Genomic DNA, 11,617 nt, shown 5'->3' with positions numbered 1-11,617 from the left:
GACCGTGCGCCCCGGCTGCCAGACGCTGAGGCCGGCTTTAATTCTTCCTTGGCTTGGGATGCCCACCACGGGCGGGGGCAGTCGCTGCTGAGTCCGGAGCCCGGAGCCACCCACGTGTCCAAGAGCGCGGCGCGCGGCCAGCGCAAACCTCTCCAAGGCCGGCGGCTCCTAGTCGCGGAAGCTCCACTGTTGCCCGCGAAACCCTCACCCGCCGGAGAGCGGCGCGCGGGTCGCGAGCGGCACGTGCGGATCCTCGGCGTCTCGCCGCAGGGTGCGGGTGCCCGCAGAGCCGGCGAGCCAGCGAGCGAGCGCCGGAGCAGGGAGTGTGGGCTCGCGGACCGGCCGAAAGGCCAGCACCTCGGGGCGGCAGGGGCCGCGCGGCGGTGAGGCCGGCGGGACTGCAGTGCCACCGCTCCGGAGAAAGCCCACACGCTCACACGCCCGCGCGCGCACGCACGTGCACACCGCGGGCAGCGAGAACACGAGCGAGAACCCTTGAGTGTTGGACGCGTTATAGCCATGGCTTCTGTCCTCAACAGCAAAATTCACGCGTCCGGGACTTGCCAGGACTCCAAAGCTGATGCCCGCGGTGACGCCGACGGGAGAATGGACTGGGATCCCGAGATGCACGTGAAAATGTGCAAGAAGATCGCCCAGCTCACCAAGGTAAGGTAAGGCGCTGCGGGCCGGCGAGCTGCGCGCCCTGGGGGCCCCAGGTTGGGGGAGGGGGGACGGGCCCAGGGGAGGCCCAGGCTGAATCCGGGCAGAAACTTTGTCTGGGAGGCCGACCCGTAAGGGAAGCGGTCCTAAATCTTGGTAACTTGACCTTCTGGAAGCGCCTGTCTGGAGAATGAGGATCCTTGCCAAGGAAACTCCTACAGTGCTGAGCAGGTGGTCTGTGCTCCCAAGGTGGGAAACCTAGTTGAATCAGCGCTGGTGGGAGTGCGCGCGCGCGCGCGTTTGTTTTCCTTTGCCAGCTCTGCTCAAATGATCGGGTCTGGAATGTTGTGATTTTATTCATCATTGTACTTTACAGCTGGGGAGGTCATGTGGGCTCTATTTAAACACTTGATGAATTTATTCCTTCATTCAACAAATATTTGAGCCATTTGTTGAGTGCCAGCAGCTTGTCTGGCGCCGTACTAAACCTGGAAGGCAGCCCGGGGGACTTACTATCAGACTGGTGCAGATGTGTGTAAGAGCATAAATGGGGAAGTGCACGAGTCCCCAGTTAATTACTGGATTACAGAAGACCTTGGGAGGTCAGCCCGCCCATCTCCCTACCTACTCCCAGGGACGGGATTGAACCTCTCCAGGACCCGATGAAGACCACCAAGAAGATGCCACACTGCCCTTGGTTAGCTCTCTGCAGCTTCCCTATTAGGAGCTTCTTATTGTAGGTTCCCCTCCTGTGCCTTGTGTATAGATGGAAACAAAATCCCTCTCTTACAAGGTCCCAGTGGGGGAATATAGCTGTTTGTCGTGGGGTTTCCTTTTGATCTCATAATAAACTCCTGATACCATGCCTGCTAGTGGAAGGGTCAGGTCCAGATTCTGTTCAGTAGTATATGGGGCATGCTCTCTTCTCTATCTCCCTCCCACCCCTCCACACCCATTTTTTTGTAGGTTCACAGGCATTTTCCTCTCTGACTATTTTGCCAGAAGGAAGAGAGCACAGAGTCTTGGAACTGGACACTAGCTGCCTTCTCCTGCCCCTCCCATCAACTTCTCTACATTATTTGCATATGAGCCTGTCTCCAGACAGTGATTTCTTTTTTTCTTTTTTTTTTTAAGATTTTATTTATTTATTTGAGAGAGAGAATGAGAGACAGAGAGCATGAGAGGGAGGAGGGTCAGAGGGAGAAGCAGACTCCCTGCTGAGCAGGGAGCCCGATGCAGGGCTCGATTCCGGGACTCCAGGATCATGACCTGAGCCGAAGGCAGTTGCTTAACCAACTGAGCCACCCAGGCGCCCCTCCAGACAGTGATTTCTTTAGTCAAAGATTGAAAAAAGGGAATGGAGATACCCCTTGAAGCGTTGGCATGTGTGGCGGGCACCAACTGATCTAATCTACATTTATCCAAATGTGACATCAACCCCTAAAAAATACTGATTCAAGGCTCTAGGCACAATATAAGACATCTCTATCTTTAAGGAATCTAAAATGTTTTTGGAGACACAAGGTTTGAAACATGGAAAGAAAACTCAAAGACACTACTGTATAATCAATTGCTAAGTTGGGTTTTTCAAACTATGAGTTCTATAGAAGTGGAAACAAAGGGTAAATCATTATGGGCAGGAACAGTTAGGGGAGATTTTATGGAAGAGATTAACCTTGAATTCAGTTGAATTTATGGAGTGCCTACTTTGTGCCAGGTGCTGTGCTGAATATTGATGGCATGAAACTGACTAAGACACAGTCCCTACCCCTGTGTATAAGAAACACACGAATAGATCATTTCAATACAATGTGGTAAGCATTCCACTCAGCAGTATTTATGACACACCTATTATGTGCCAAGCACTGAAGATGACAGCAGTGGAGAAAGCAGCATGATCCCTAGCGCACAGTAGGCAGTGTTTCTCAAAGGATATTCTGCATTAGAAATCATAATGGATTCTTATTATGTAGTGCCTCTTTATACGGTTGTTATGCTAATTGATTAAATTAGACATTTTAATATTGATATCGATATGCTACCTTTCTTTTGGCTAATGTTTGTGTGTATTTTCCATCTCATTAGATTGAATCTTTCTGTTAAGTTCTATTTTAGTTGTATTTCTGACAGGTGAATTTAATCCTTGTGCATTAATTGTGATTACTAATATATTTGGGCTTATTCTTCCATCATGTTTCATGTTTTTCATGTGCCATCCTTTTTCATTCTTCCTTTTCCTCCGTCCCTGCCTTCTATTGGATTAGTAAAATGATCTATATTCCCTCATTTTCCACTGCTGGTTTGAGGGTGTTAGGTTTTATTTCTATTCTTCGCAGAATTGTCTTTTTTTTTCAACATACGTATTTGACTATAATTTTTTCTAACAAAGTTATTGTGTAATTCTTTCTTCCTGCAAAAGATTTTCTTTTAAGATTTATTTACTTATTTTAGAGAGAAAGAGAGAGCAAGCAGGGGAGTGGGGAGGGGCGGAGGGAGAAAGAATATCTCAAGCAGACTCCCCACTGAGCCTGGGGCTCCACCTGGGGCTCAATCTCAGGACCCTGAGATCATGACCCTGAGATCATGACCTGATCCAAGATCAAGAGTTGGACTCTCAACCCTCTGAGCCACCCAGGCACCCCATTCCTGCAAAAGATTTTTGCAAACTTTGCCATTTAACAGCCCTCTCCTTTCCCATCTTGCCATTGTTATCTAGAGTATTTGACTTTTTTAAATTTAAAAATCATTTTTATAATCAAGCCTTAATTAAATTCACTGACATTTCATCACCTCTCACTATTTTTTCTTGAATCCAAAGCCTTCTCTTTGGGTTCACTTTTCTTCTAGCTGAAGTTCATTTCTTTTCCTTTTTTTTTTTTTTTTTTAAAGATTTTATCTATTTATTTGACAGGGAGAGAGAGAGAGAGAGAGACAGCGAGAGCAGGAACACAAGCAGGGGGAGTGGGAGAGGGAGAAGCAGGCTCCCCGCTGAGCAGGGAGCCTGATGCGGGACTCAATGGCCTGAGCCGAAGGCAGACGCTTAATCGACTGAGCCACCCAGGTGCCCCTGAAGTTTATTTCTTAGTAAACTTTTCTGTAGGGGTCTGGGTGGGGGAGGGAATTCTTTGTATATTTGAAACTGTTGTTATTTTGCCCTCAGTGTTGGGTGATAATTTATTTGGGTATAAAATTCTAGTGAACATTTATTTTCCCAAAGCACAGTGATGAAGGTACTCCATTGTTTTCTGGCACTGGTTGTTGCTGGTAAAAATTCTACTGTCAGACTGTTTCATTCCTTTGTGGTCAGTCTGCCTTTCTCTTGATAGCATTTAAGATTTGTGTTTGTTTTATTTTGGTGTTTAGCAGTTTCACCAGAACTTTCTAGATGCTAGTGTACTTTCTGTTGAGGACTGGTGTGCTCTCTTTAATTCTGAAAAATTATCAATGATTTTCTCTTCAAATAATGTTTCTTTGTCATTGACTACATTCTCTTTTCTGGAACCGCCATTAGGTCAGTGAGGAAGCCTCTTCATCTATATCCTGAAATGTGATTAAAAAATTCTTTTTGCCTCTGTGTTGCATCCTGGTGAATTCTTTAATCCAATCCTTCTGTTTGCCAGTCCTCTAAATAAGTTGTCCAGTCCAGAGTATTTCCCGTCTTCAAGTCTTAAGTCCTGTTAAGTTTTAGAATTTCAATTATATTTTTAATTTCTAAGATTACTAATTTCCTTTCTGATTTTAATAACTTAATTTTTCCAGTTTTATTGAAGTATAATTTGCATATTACAAAATTCATCTATTTAAGTGTACGATTCAACATTTTTTGGTAAATGTTCAGAGTAATTACATTATAACCATAATCCGGGTTTCAGGACATTTCTATCCCCAAAGAAACCTATCCTAGGTACCCATTTGTAGTCAGTCCCCATTCCCACGCCAACACCAGGCAACCATTAATCTACTTTCTGTCTCTATAAATCTGTCTTTTCCAGACATTCAACTCAATGAATGGATATAGTATATGGTATTTCCATCTGGTACTTTTCACTTAGTTGCTTAATCTTAGCAGAATGTTTCTGAGGTTCATCCATGTTGTAGCATATGTCAGTCATTCATTCCTTTCCATTGCTCAGTAGTATCCCATTGATGGATATGCACTTTCTGTGGCAGACATTTGGGTAATTTCCACTTTGGAGCTATTGTAAATAATGTTGCTACAAACATTACATTCCTATGCAAGTCTTCGTGTGGACACACATTTTCATTACACTTGGGTAGATACCTGGGAATAGAATTGTTGGATTGTATGTTATTTTTTTAAAAGATTTTATTTATTTATTTGAGAGAGAAAGAGAGAGCACAAGCAGGGGGGTGGGGAGGGGCAGAGGGACAAGTAGACTCCCCACTGAGCAGAGAGCCTGACACGGGGCTTGATCCCAGGACCCCAGGATCATGACCTGAGCCAAAGGCAGATGCTTAACTCGCCACCCAGGTCCCTGGATTGTATGTTATATTTATGTTTAACTTCTGAAGAAACTGCCAAACTATTTTCCAAAGTGACTGTCATCTTACATTGTTCAGCCTACTTTTCCAGGAAAACCCAATCCAACCCCATGCTCCCAGTTCTCGGGTTACAGTGAAGTACATTACTTACTCCATGGTTCACTTATTTCCCTTCATTTTTCTCTTGATGTTTACTCTCCTGAAATGTCTTCATCTCTAAAAGTTGAGTCCTACTTATTTATTAAGTCTCACTTCGCCCAAGAAAAGCCTTTGAAAAACCCTGCCTTTGAAATTAACCATGTATTCATTAATTATTAATTGTGCATTCATTATTTTTTTCTTACATCTGTTTTTCCAGAAGTTCGTACAATGCCTGGCACATGGTAGACGCTCAGTAAGCTTGTTAAATTTAAAGTTTCCTCCCACAGATTTGGTTAACATTTCTTTCATGATATTTATCCATCTGATGTCATAGTTGATTTGTATGTAGTATGTCCCTTAAAAATCATAAACTCTAATTTATTCACAGTACTTTGCACCTGGTAGACATTCAATATGTGTTAGGGTAATAAATATTCATTCACACGGTTGTTCAGAGTCCAAGGTACACATTAAAATCACCTGGGGAACTTTTTTTTTTTTTAAAGATTTTATTTATTTGACAGAGAGAGACACAGCGAGAGAGGGAACACAAGCAGGCGGAGTGGGAGAGGGAGAAGCAGGCTTCCCGCGGAGCAGGGAGCCCGATGCAGGGCTCGATCCCAGGACTCTGGGATCATGACCTGAGCTGAAGGCAGACGCTTAACGACTGAGCCACCCAGGCGCCCGGGGAGCTTTTAAAAATACACCAGTGAGGGGTGCCTGGGTGGCTCAGTCGTTAAGCATCTGCCTTCGGCTCAGGTCATGATCCCAGGGTCCTGGGATCGAGCCCCACATCGGGCTCCCTGCTCGGAGGGAAGCCTGCTTCTCCCTCTCCCACTCCTTCTGCTTGTGTTCCCTCTCTCTGTCAAAATAATAAATAAAATCTTAAAAAAAAATACACGAGTGAGACAACTAGATGGATCCTAGACTGGAGTCTCTACTGGAAGGAAAAATGCTGTCAGGAGACTGTCAAGTCTACTGACAAACTGGAATACGATGGTAGAGAAGTGAAAAGTGTGTATGTCAATGTTAAATTTGCTGGGGTTGAAAATATACTATGTGGCTATGCAACAACATATCCTTATTCTGAGGTAATGCACATTGAGATGGGTCTTAGTTTAAAAAAAAAAAAAAGATTTATTTATTTATTTGAGAGAGAGTGCCCGCACACACGCATGTGCAGGGAGTGTGGGTTGGGCAGAGGGGCAGAGGGAGAGGGAGAGATAATCTTAAGCAGACTCCTCACTGAGCACGGAGCCCAACACAGGGCTCGATCTCAAAACCCTGAGATCATGACCTGAGCCGAAATCAAGAATTGGACACTTAACTGACTGCACCACCCAGGCGCCCCAAAATAGGTCTTCTTTTAAGGACGTAAGTATGATGTCTTACTCTCAAAGCATTTTATTTTATAAATAAGTTAAAAATAAATAAAATTTAGAAAAAGAGCAAATGATAAAACAAATGGGACAAATGTGAAGCACAGGTGAGTCTCAATAAAGGGTATGGGGATGTTCTTTGTATTGTTCTTTTTCTGGCAGTGTTTTCCTAAGTTTGAAATCATTTCCAAATAAAAAAATTTAAAACAAACACAAAGCATACAAGGCTCCGGGCCCCATCTGTGAAGGAGAGGAGAGAGAAGTGACAGGCATTGCCTTTTCTCAGAGCCCCTCAAGAACTCTTGATGTTAACTCAGGGTCAAGAACCATGTTTCAGAGCATTTGAAGCTTTAAGTGGTAAAGTGGGCACAGAGGAGTCATTTGGGCCAAACGAAGTTGCACATCCATTACCCCACTAAAGCCTTTGGGAAAGCATGAGGCAGGTTTGCCCAGCCCTGACCCTGGGCCTGTCAGGCCAGCCTCTACTTTTTGCCCTGTCCTAGCAACCTCCAGCTGATTCTTTTTTTGGCAGGGCTCTCCATATCCTCATACCCAGAAGGCTTGGCATCCCTCACACCCAGGGATTCCCCAGTTCCAACTTTCAAGGAGGCATAGAATGGCTTGTCCCAAATAGAAGCTTTATATTAGACCAAGAAAATGAATGGGAACGTCTGCATTTCCTCTCCATGAGCCATCTCTCGAACTGAAGACTGCCTCTCAGGAACTGGGACCGCAAGCGTGATAACCGCATACACGTGGCACTCCCTCCCATCTCCTGATCGGAGGAAGAGTGCCCAGGAGGCAAGGAGCCGTCCTGTCAGGTGCCAGAAGCTGCCAAGCTAAAAGTGTAAGGAGTAGAATAACCCGACGGGACCCTCTCAGGCACCCCTTGAAAAGGATCTGTGCCAGTCTCTTGGAAGACCCTGCAATCAAGGGCCTGCAACTTCTACACATCAGTAATACCTTATGATTTTTTTTAGTGTTTGTAATGTTTTCTTTTTGAACTTTAAGGCTTTATGTTAGTTCCTCACCCCCCTTTTATTATTTATTTATTTTATTAAGTATAGTTGAGACAATGTTATATTAATATCAGGTGTACAACATAGTGATTCAGCAGTTTCATACATTGCACAAAGCTCAAAACAAAAATCACTGCAGGAACAAGACTACGCTCCTTGTGCTATACTTTCATCCCTTTGACTTATCTATTTTATTTTAAGATTTATTTATTTAGAGAGAGACAGCGCGGTGGGAGGAAGAGGGGCAGAGGGAGAGAATCTCAAGCAGACTCCCCACTGAGCGCAGAGCCCGACATGGGGCTCGATCTCACCATCCTGAGATCACAGCCTGAGCCAAAACCAAGAGTCGGACTCTTAACCGACTGCACCATCCAGGTACCCCTTGACTTATCTATTTTATAACTGGAAGTTTGTACCTCTTAATCTCCATCACCTCTTTCACCTATCTCCCCAACTCTCTTCCTCTCTAGCAACTACCAGTTTGTTCTCTATATTTATGAGTCTTTCTGTATTGTTTGTTTGTTCATTTGTTTTATTTCTTAGATTCTGCATATGAGTGAAATCATAGGGTATTTGTCTTTCTCTGTCTTATTCCACTTAGCATTGTACCCTCCAGATCCATCTGTGTTGTTGCAAATAGCAAGATTTCATTCTTTTTTATAGTGTTTGTGTTCTTTGCAAAGGTTTTGACATATTTACTCATCCTCTGTGTGCACAGCAGTTCTGCACAACAGGAGGGAAGCACCGTCTTTAATGGAGGGAGGAAAAATCCAAGACCCAGGAGAGAGGGCCAGCATTCTTGCCCGACGTTACATTAGTACGTATTGACAGAACCAGGACATCCAGTACCCAGTGTTGGCTGTGTGGGGGGGGGTGGTGGAGATGATATTTCTTTCCTGGTCATCCTTATGTTTCCATAACCTCTCCCAATTATCTTCACTACTTTTTCCCATGGAAGGAGAAGGTGTATCCAATTAGTGAGGCTGAGAGCAGGGATTGGGCGGAGCTCTTTCCTCATCCTCCCTTTTTCCTCATGGAGTGATCTGCCCATAGAAGCACACATTCTACTCTGTCTGCCATGCCATCGATTTTTACATGATCTCCCCCTGGTCCAACGTCTACTAAGACATGTTAGCAGAGGGGCACCTGGGTGGCTTAGTTGGTTGAGCATCTGCCTTTGGTTCGGGTCATGATCCCAGGGTTCTGGGATCGAGTCCCGCGTCGGGCTCCCTGCTCAGCAGGGAATCTGCTTCTCCCTCTCGCCAACCCCTCGTGCTCTTTCTCACTATCTCTCTCTCTCACACACACATAAATAAATTCTTTTTTTTTTTAAGATTTTTTATTTATTTATTTGACAGAGAGAGACACAGCAAGAGAGGGAACACAAGCAGGGGGAGCGGGAGGGGGAGAAGCAGACTTCCCGCTGAGCAGAGAGCCCGATGCGGGGCTCGATCCCAGGACCCTGGGATCATGACCTGAGCCGAAGGCAGACGCTTAACGACTGAGTCACCCAGGCGCCCCATAAATTGTTTAAAAAAAAAAAAAAGACAGGTTAGCAGAGACAGTGATCCTAATGTGTGGGGGAGATAGTGGATGTCTGTAGGGATGAAGTGGGTGATATTGTTATGGAGAATAGGTCCTGGGTATAATCAGAAAGAGTAAGGAAAAACATTATAATTTCTTTTTTTAAAAGATTTTTTATTTATTCACTTGAGAGAGAGAGAGAGGACAAAAAAGAGAGAGAGGACGAGAGAGAGCATGAGAAGGGGGGAGGGTCAGAGGGAGAGGGAGAAGCAGACTCCCCACCGAGCAGGTGCCAGTTGCGGGGCTCTATCCCAGGACCCTGGGATCATGACCTGAGCTGAAGGCAGATGCTTAACCGACTGAGCCAACCAGGTGCCCCAAAACAATTCTAATTTTGACTCAAAGTTATCTTTTCAGTCAATTTAAACTTGATTTATTTCTAGAGGGATACTTCTTACTCTTATTTATACTAGTAAATATAAGTGAAAATTAAATGAGAATAAACATGAAGAGACCTGGGGAGCTAATGAACAATTTTGGAGTTTACCTTGGACTGTTCTTCCTCCTGCTTCTTACATGGCTGGTATCAGTTAAAAGACCATCTTTTTAGAGAGGCCTTTTCTGACCTTCCAATACAAAGGGGTCAACTTTCCTCATCTCTGATAGGAAAAAATAGGTCTTTCTTCCTTGATGATTTGACAGAGGAGGTTTCACTGACTTAACGTGGAGCATCTCACCCACAACTGGTCATAGCGTGAGCTTGATAGATGCTGGTTTCCCTTCCCTTTCTGAACGGGAAGAACTGCAGGGACAAGACTCTTGCGCAGTCATCAAAACCAGCAATGGGAACAAAGCCAGCCCTTCTCTGGGACAGAGGGGCAGTGTCCCAAGGCAGCAGGAGTGATGCCTGTTAGCACAGGAGTCCTCAGCAACAGGCTCCCACTTGAGCCCTATGTTTTCATGGCTTAAAGGTGTGGAAGTTTTATTGGACCCACTGACTCCCGCAGCTTCTCTGAAAATACCCTCCTGTTTGTCGGAGCTTGTTTGGGGACAGATGTTCAATACCAGTTTGCTTTCGGATTCGAGATTGGAAAACTGCAGATCTGTTTTAACAAGTTCTCTCCGTTGGAATCTTTCCATTTAATGATGTGATTCATGGTGTAAAGCTGGCTATCTCACAAAAATCTTTTTGCCATAAAACACCATGAGGTACACTTTAAGTTGGATGCCTTCACTTTTGCATGAGCATTCTGATGTCTGCATCACTCCTCCTTCCACACAGCAGCCAGAGTGACCTTAAAACTGAATCACACCCTCACACACTGCTGGTGGGAACATACAACATGGCAGCCGCTTTGGAAAACAGTCTGGCAGTTCCTCCGTTCAACAGTTATTGTATGAACCAGCAATTCCAAAGTCCTCAAGAGAAATTAAAACACACACCCACACAAAAACTCATATACAGTTTTCAGAGCAGCACTATTCATAATAGTACCCAAAAGGAAATAAGCTACAAGTCCATCAGTTGAAGAACGGATAAATAAAATGTGGTACAGAGTACAAGGTGGCGGGGAGGGGGGCAGGTAGTCGCTACGGGATGCAAGGTTTCTTTTCTAGGGTAAAGAAAATATGCTAAAGTCATTTGTACTGATGGTTACACGACTCTGTGAACGTACTTAAAGCCACTGACTTGTACTTTAACTGGGCAGATTGTATGGTGTAAGAGTCGTTATCTCGATAAAGCCGCTAAATGAAAACAGACAAAAATCAAACCAAAGCAAACGAACTGAATCCTATCTTCCTCCTGCTTAAATGCAGTTCTGAAGTAAGTCCCGGTAACTTCACCCTGGAAAAGAATACCAATCAGCCCACCTCTGTTCCCGTTTCCACCCCCCCTCCCCGCCCCAACCCCTGCTGGGTGGCCTCCTGAGGGGCATTGTGGTCCACCCTTGCCGCCTCACACGGGGGCAAGAATGAGCTTTGAAAATATAAGCCAGAACGTGTCATTCTTCTGTTCAAAACCCACAGCGGCTGCCTGTTTCACTTTGAATGACATTTGTTCACCTAGAATAAATTCTGTCGTGGTCACCTGAGGTGGCTGCTTTCCGTGTCTCAGTGTCATCTCCCCGGCCACACCGGCCTTCTTTTGGGCCTTCAGATGTGCCCGGTTTGTGCTGCTCGGTGTCTTTGTTCTGTTGGTTTCGTCTGCCTGATCCTGGCTTGGCTGACCGGGCTCGGCTCAGATGTCTCTTCAGACCGGGCCAACCTGTCCACCTGGACGGTGCTGCTGCCCATCCCGTGTCCGAGGCCCCGTCAGCTCCATCTGTTGTCATCATTTCTCCCTCTCACTGTTTATCCCTTTCTCTTCTCCCCAGAGGAAGTGCCTTGAGG

The 11,617-nt window shown here is 45.2% G+C and overlaps 1 protein-coding gene across 5 annotated transcripts in view; it reads left to right on the top strand.

Annotated features, from left to right (window-relative positions):
* Window positions 1-220: 220 nt before the first annotated feature.
* FAM184B (family with sequence similarity 184 member B) overlaps window positions 221-11,617 on the top strand; it is a 152,333-nt gene continuing 140,936 nt past the window's right edge. For all 5 annotated transcript variants that reach the window (XR_013446295.1, XR_013446296.1, XM_036072089.2 and 2 more), the window contains exon 1: window positions 221-666. Coding sequence is in view for 3 of the 5 variants with exons in the window: in XM_036072089.2 (XP_035927982.2) it covers window positions 520-666 (147 nt within the window). In the remaining 2 variants the exon portion in view is untranslated. The remainder of the gene's footprint in view (window positions 667-11,617) is intronic.

This window comes from Halichoerus grypus, chromosome 3 (assembly GCF_964656455.1).
Source record: "Halichoerus grypus chromosome 3, mHalGry1.hap1.1, whole genome shotgun sequence".
NCBI classification, from domain to species: Eukaryota; Metazoa; Chordata; class Mammalia; order Carnivora; family Phocidae; genus Halichoerus; species Halichoerus grypus.
This window is presented reverse-complemented; position numbering and strand designations above follow the sequence as displayed.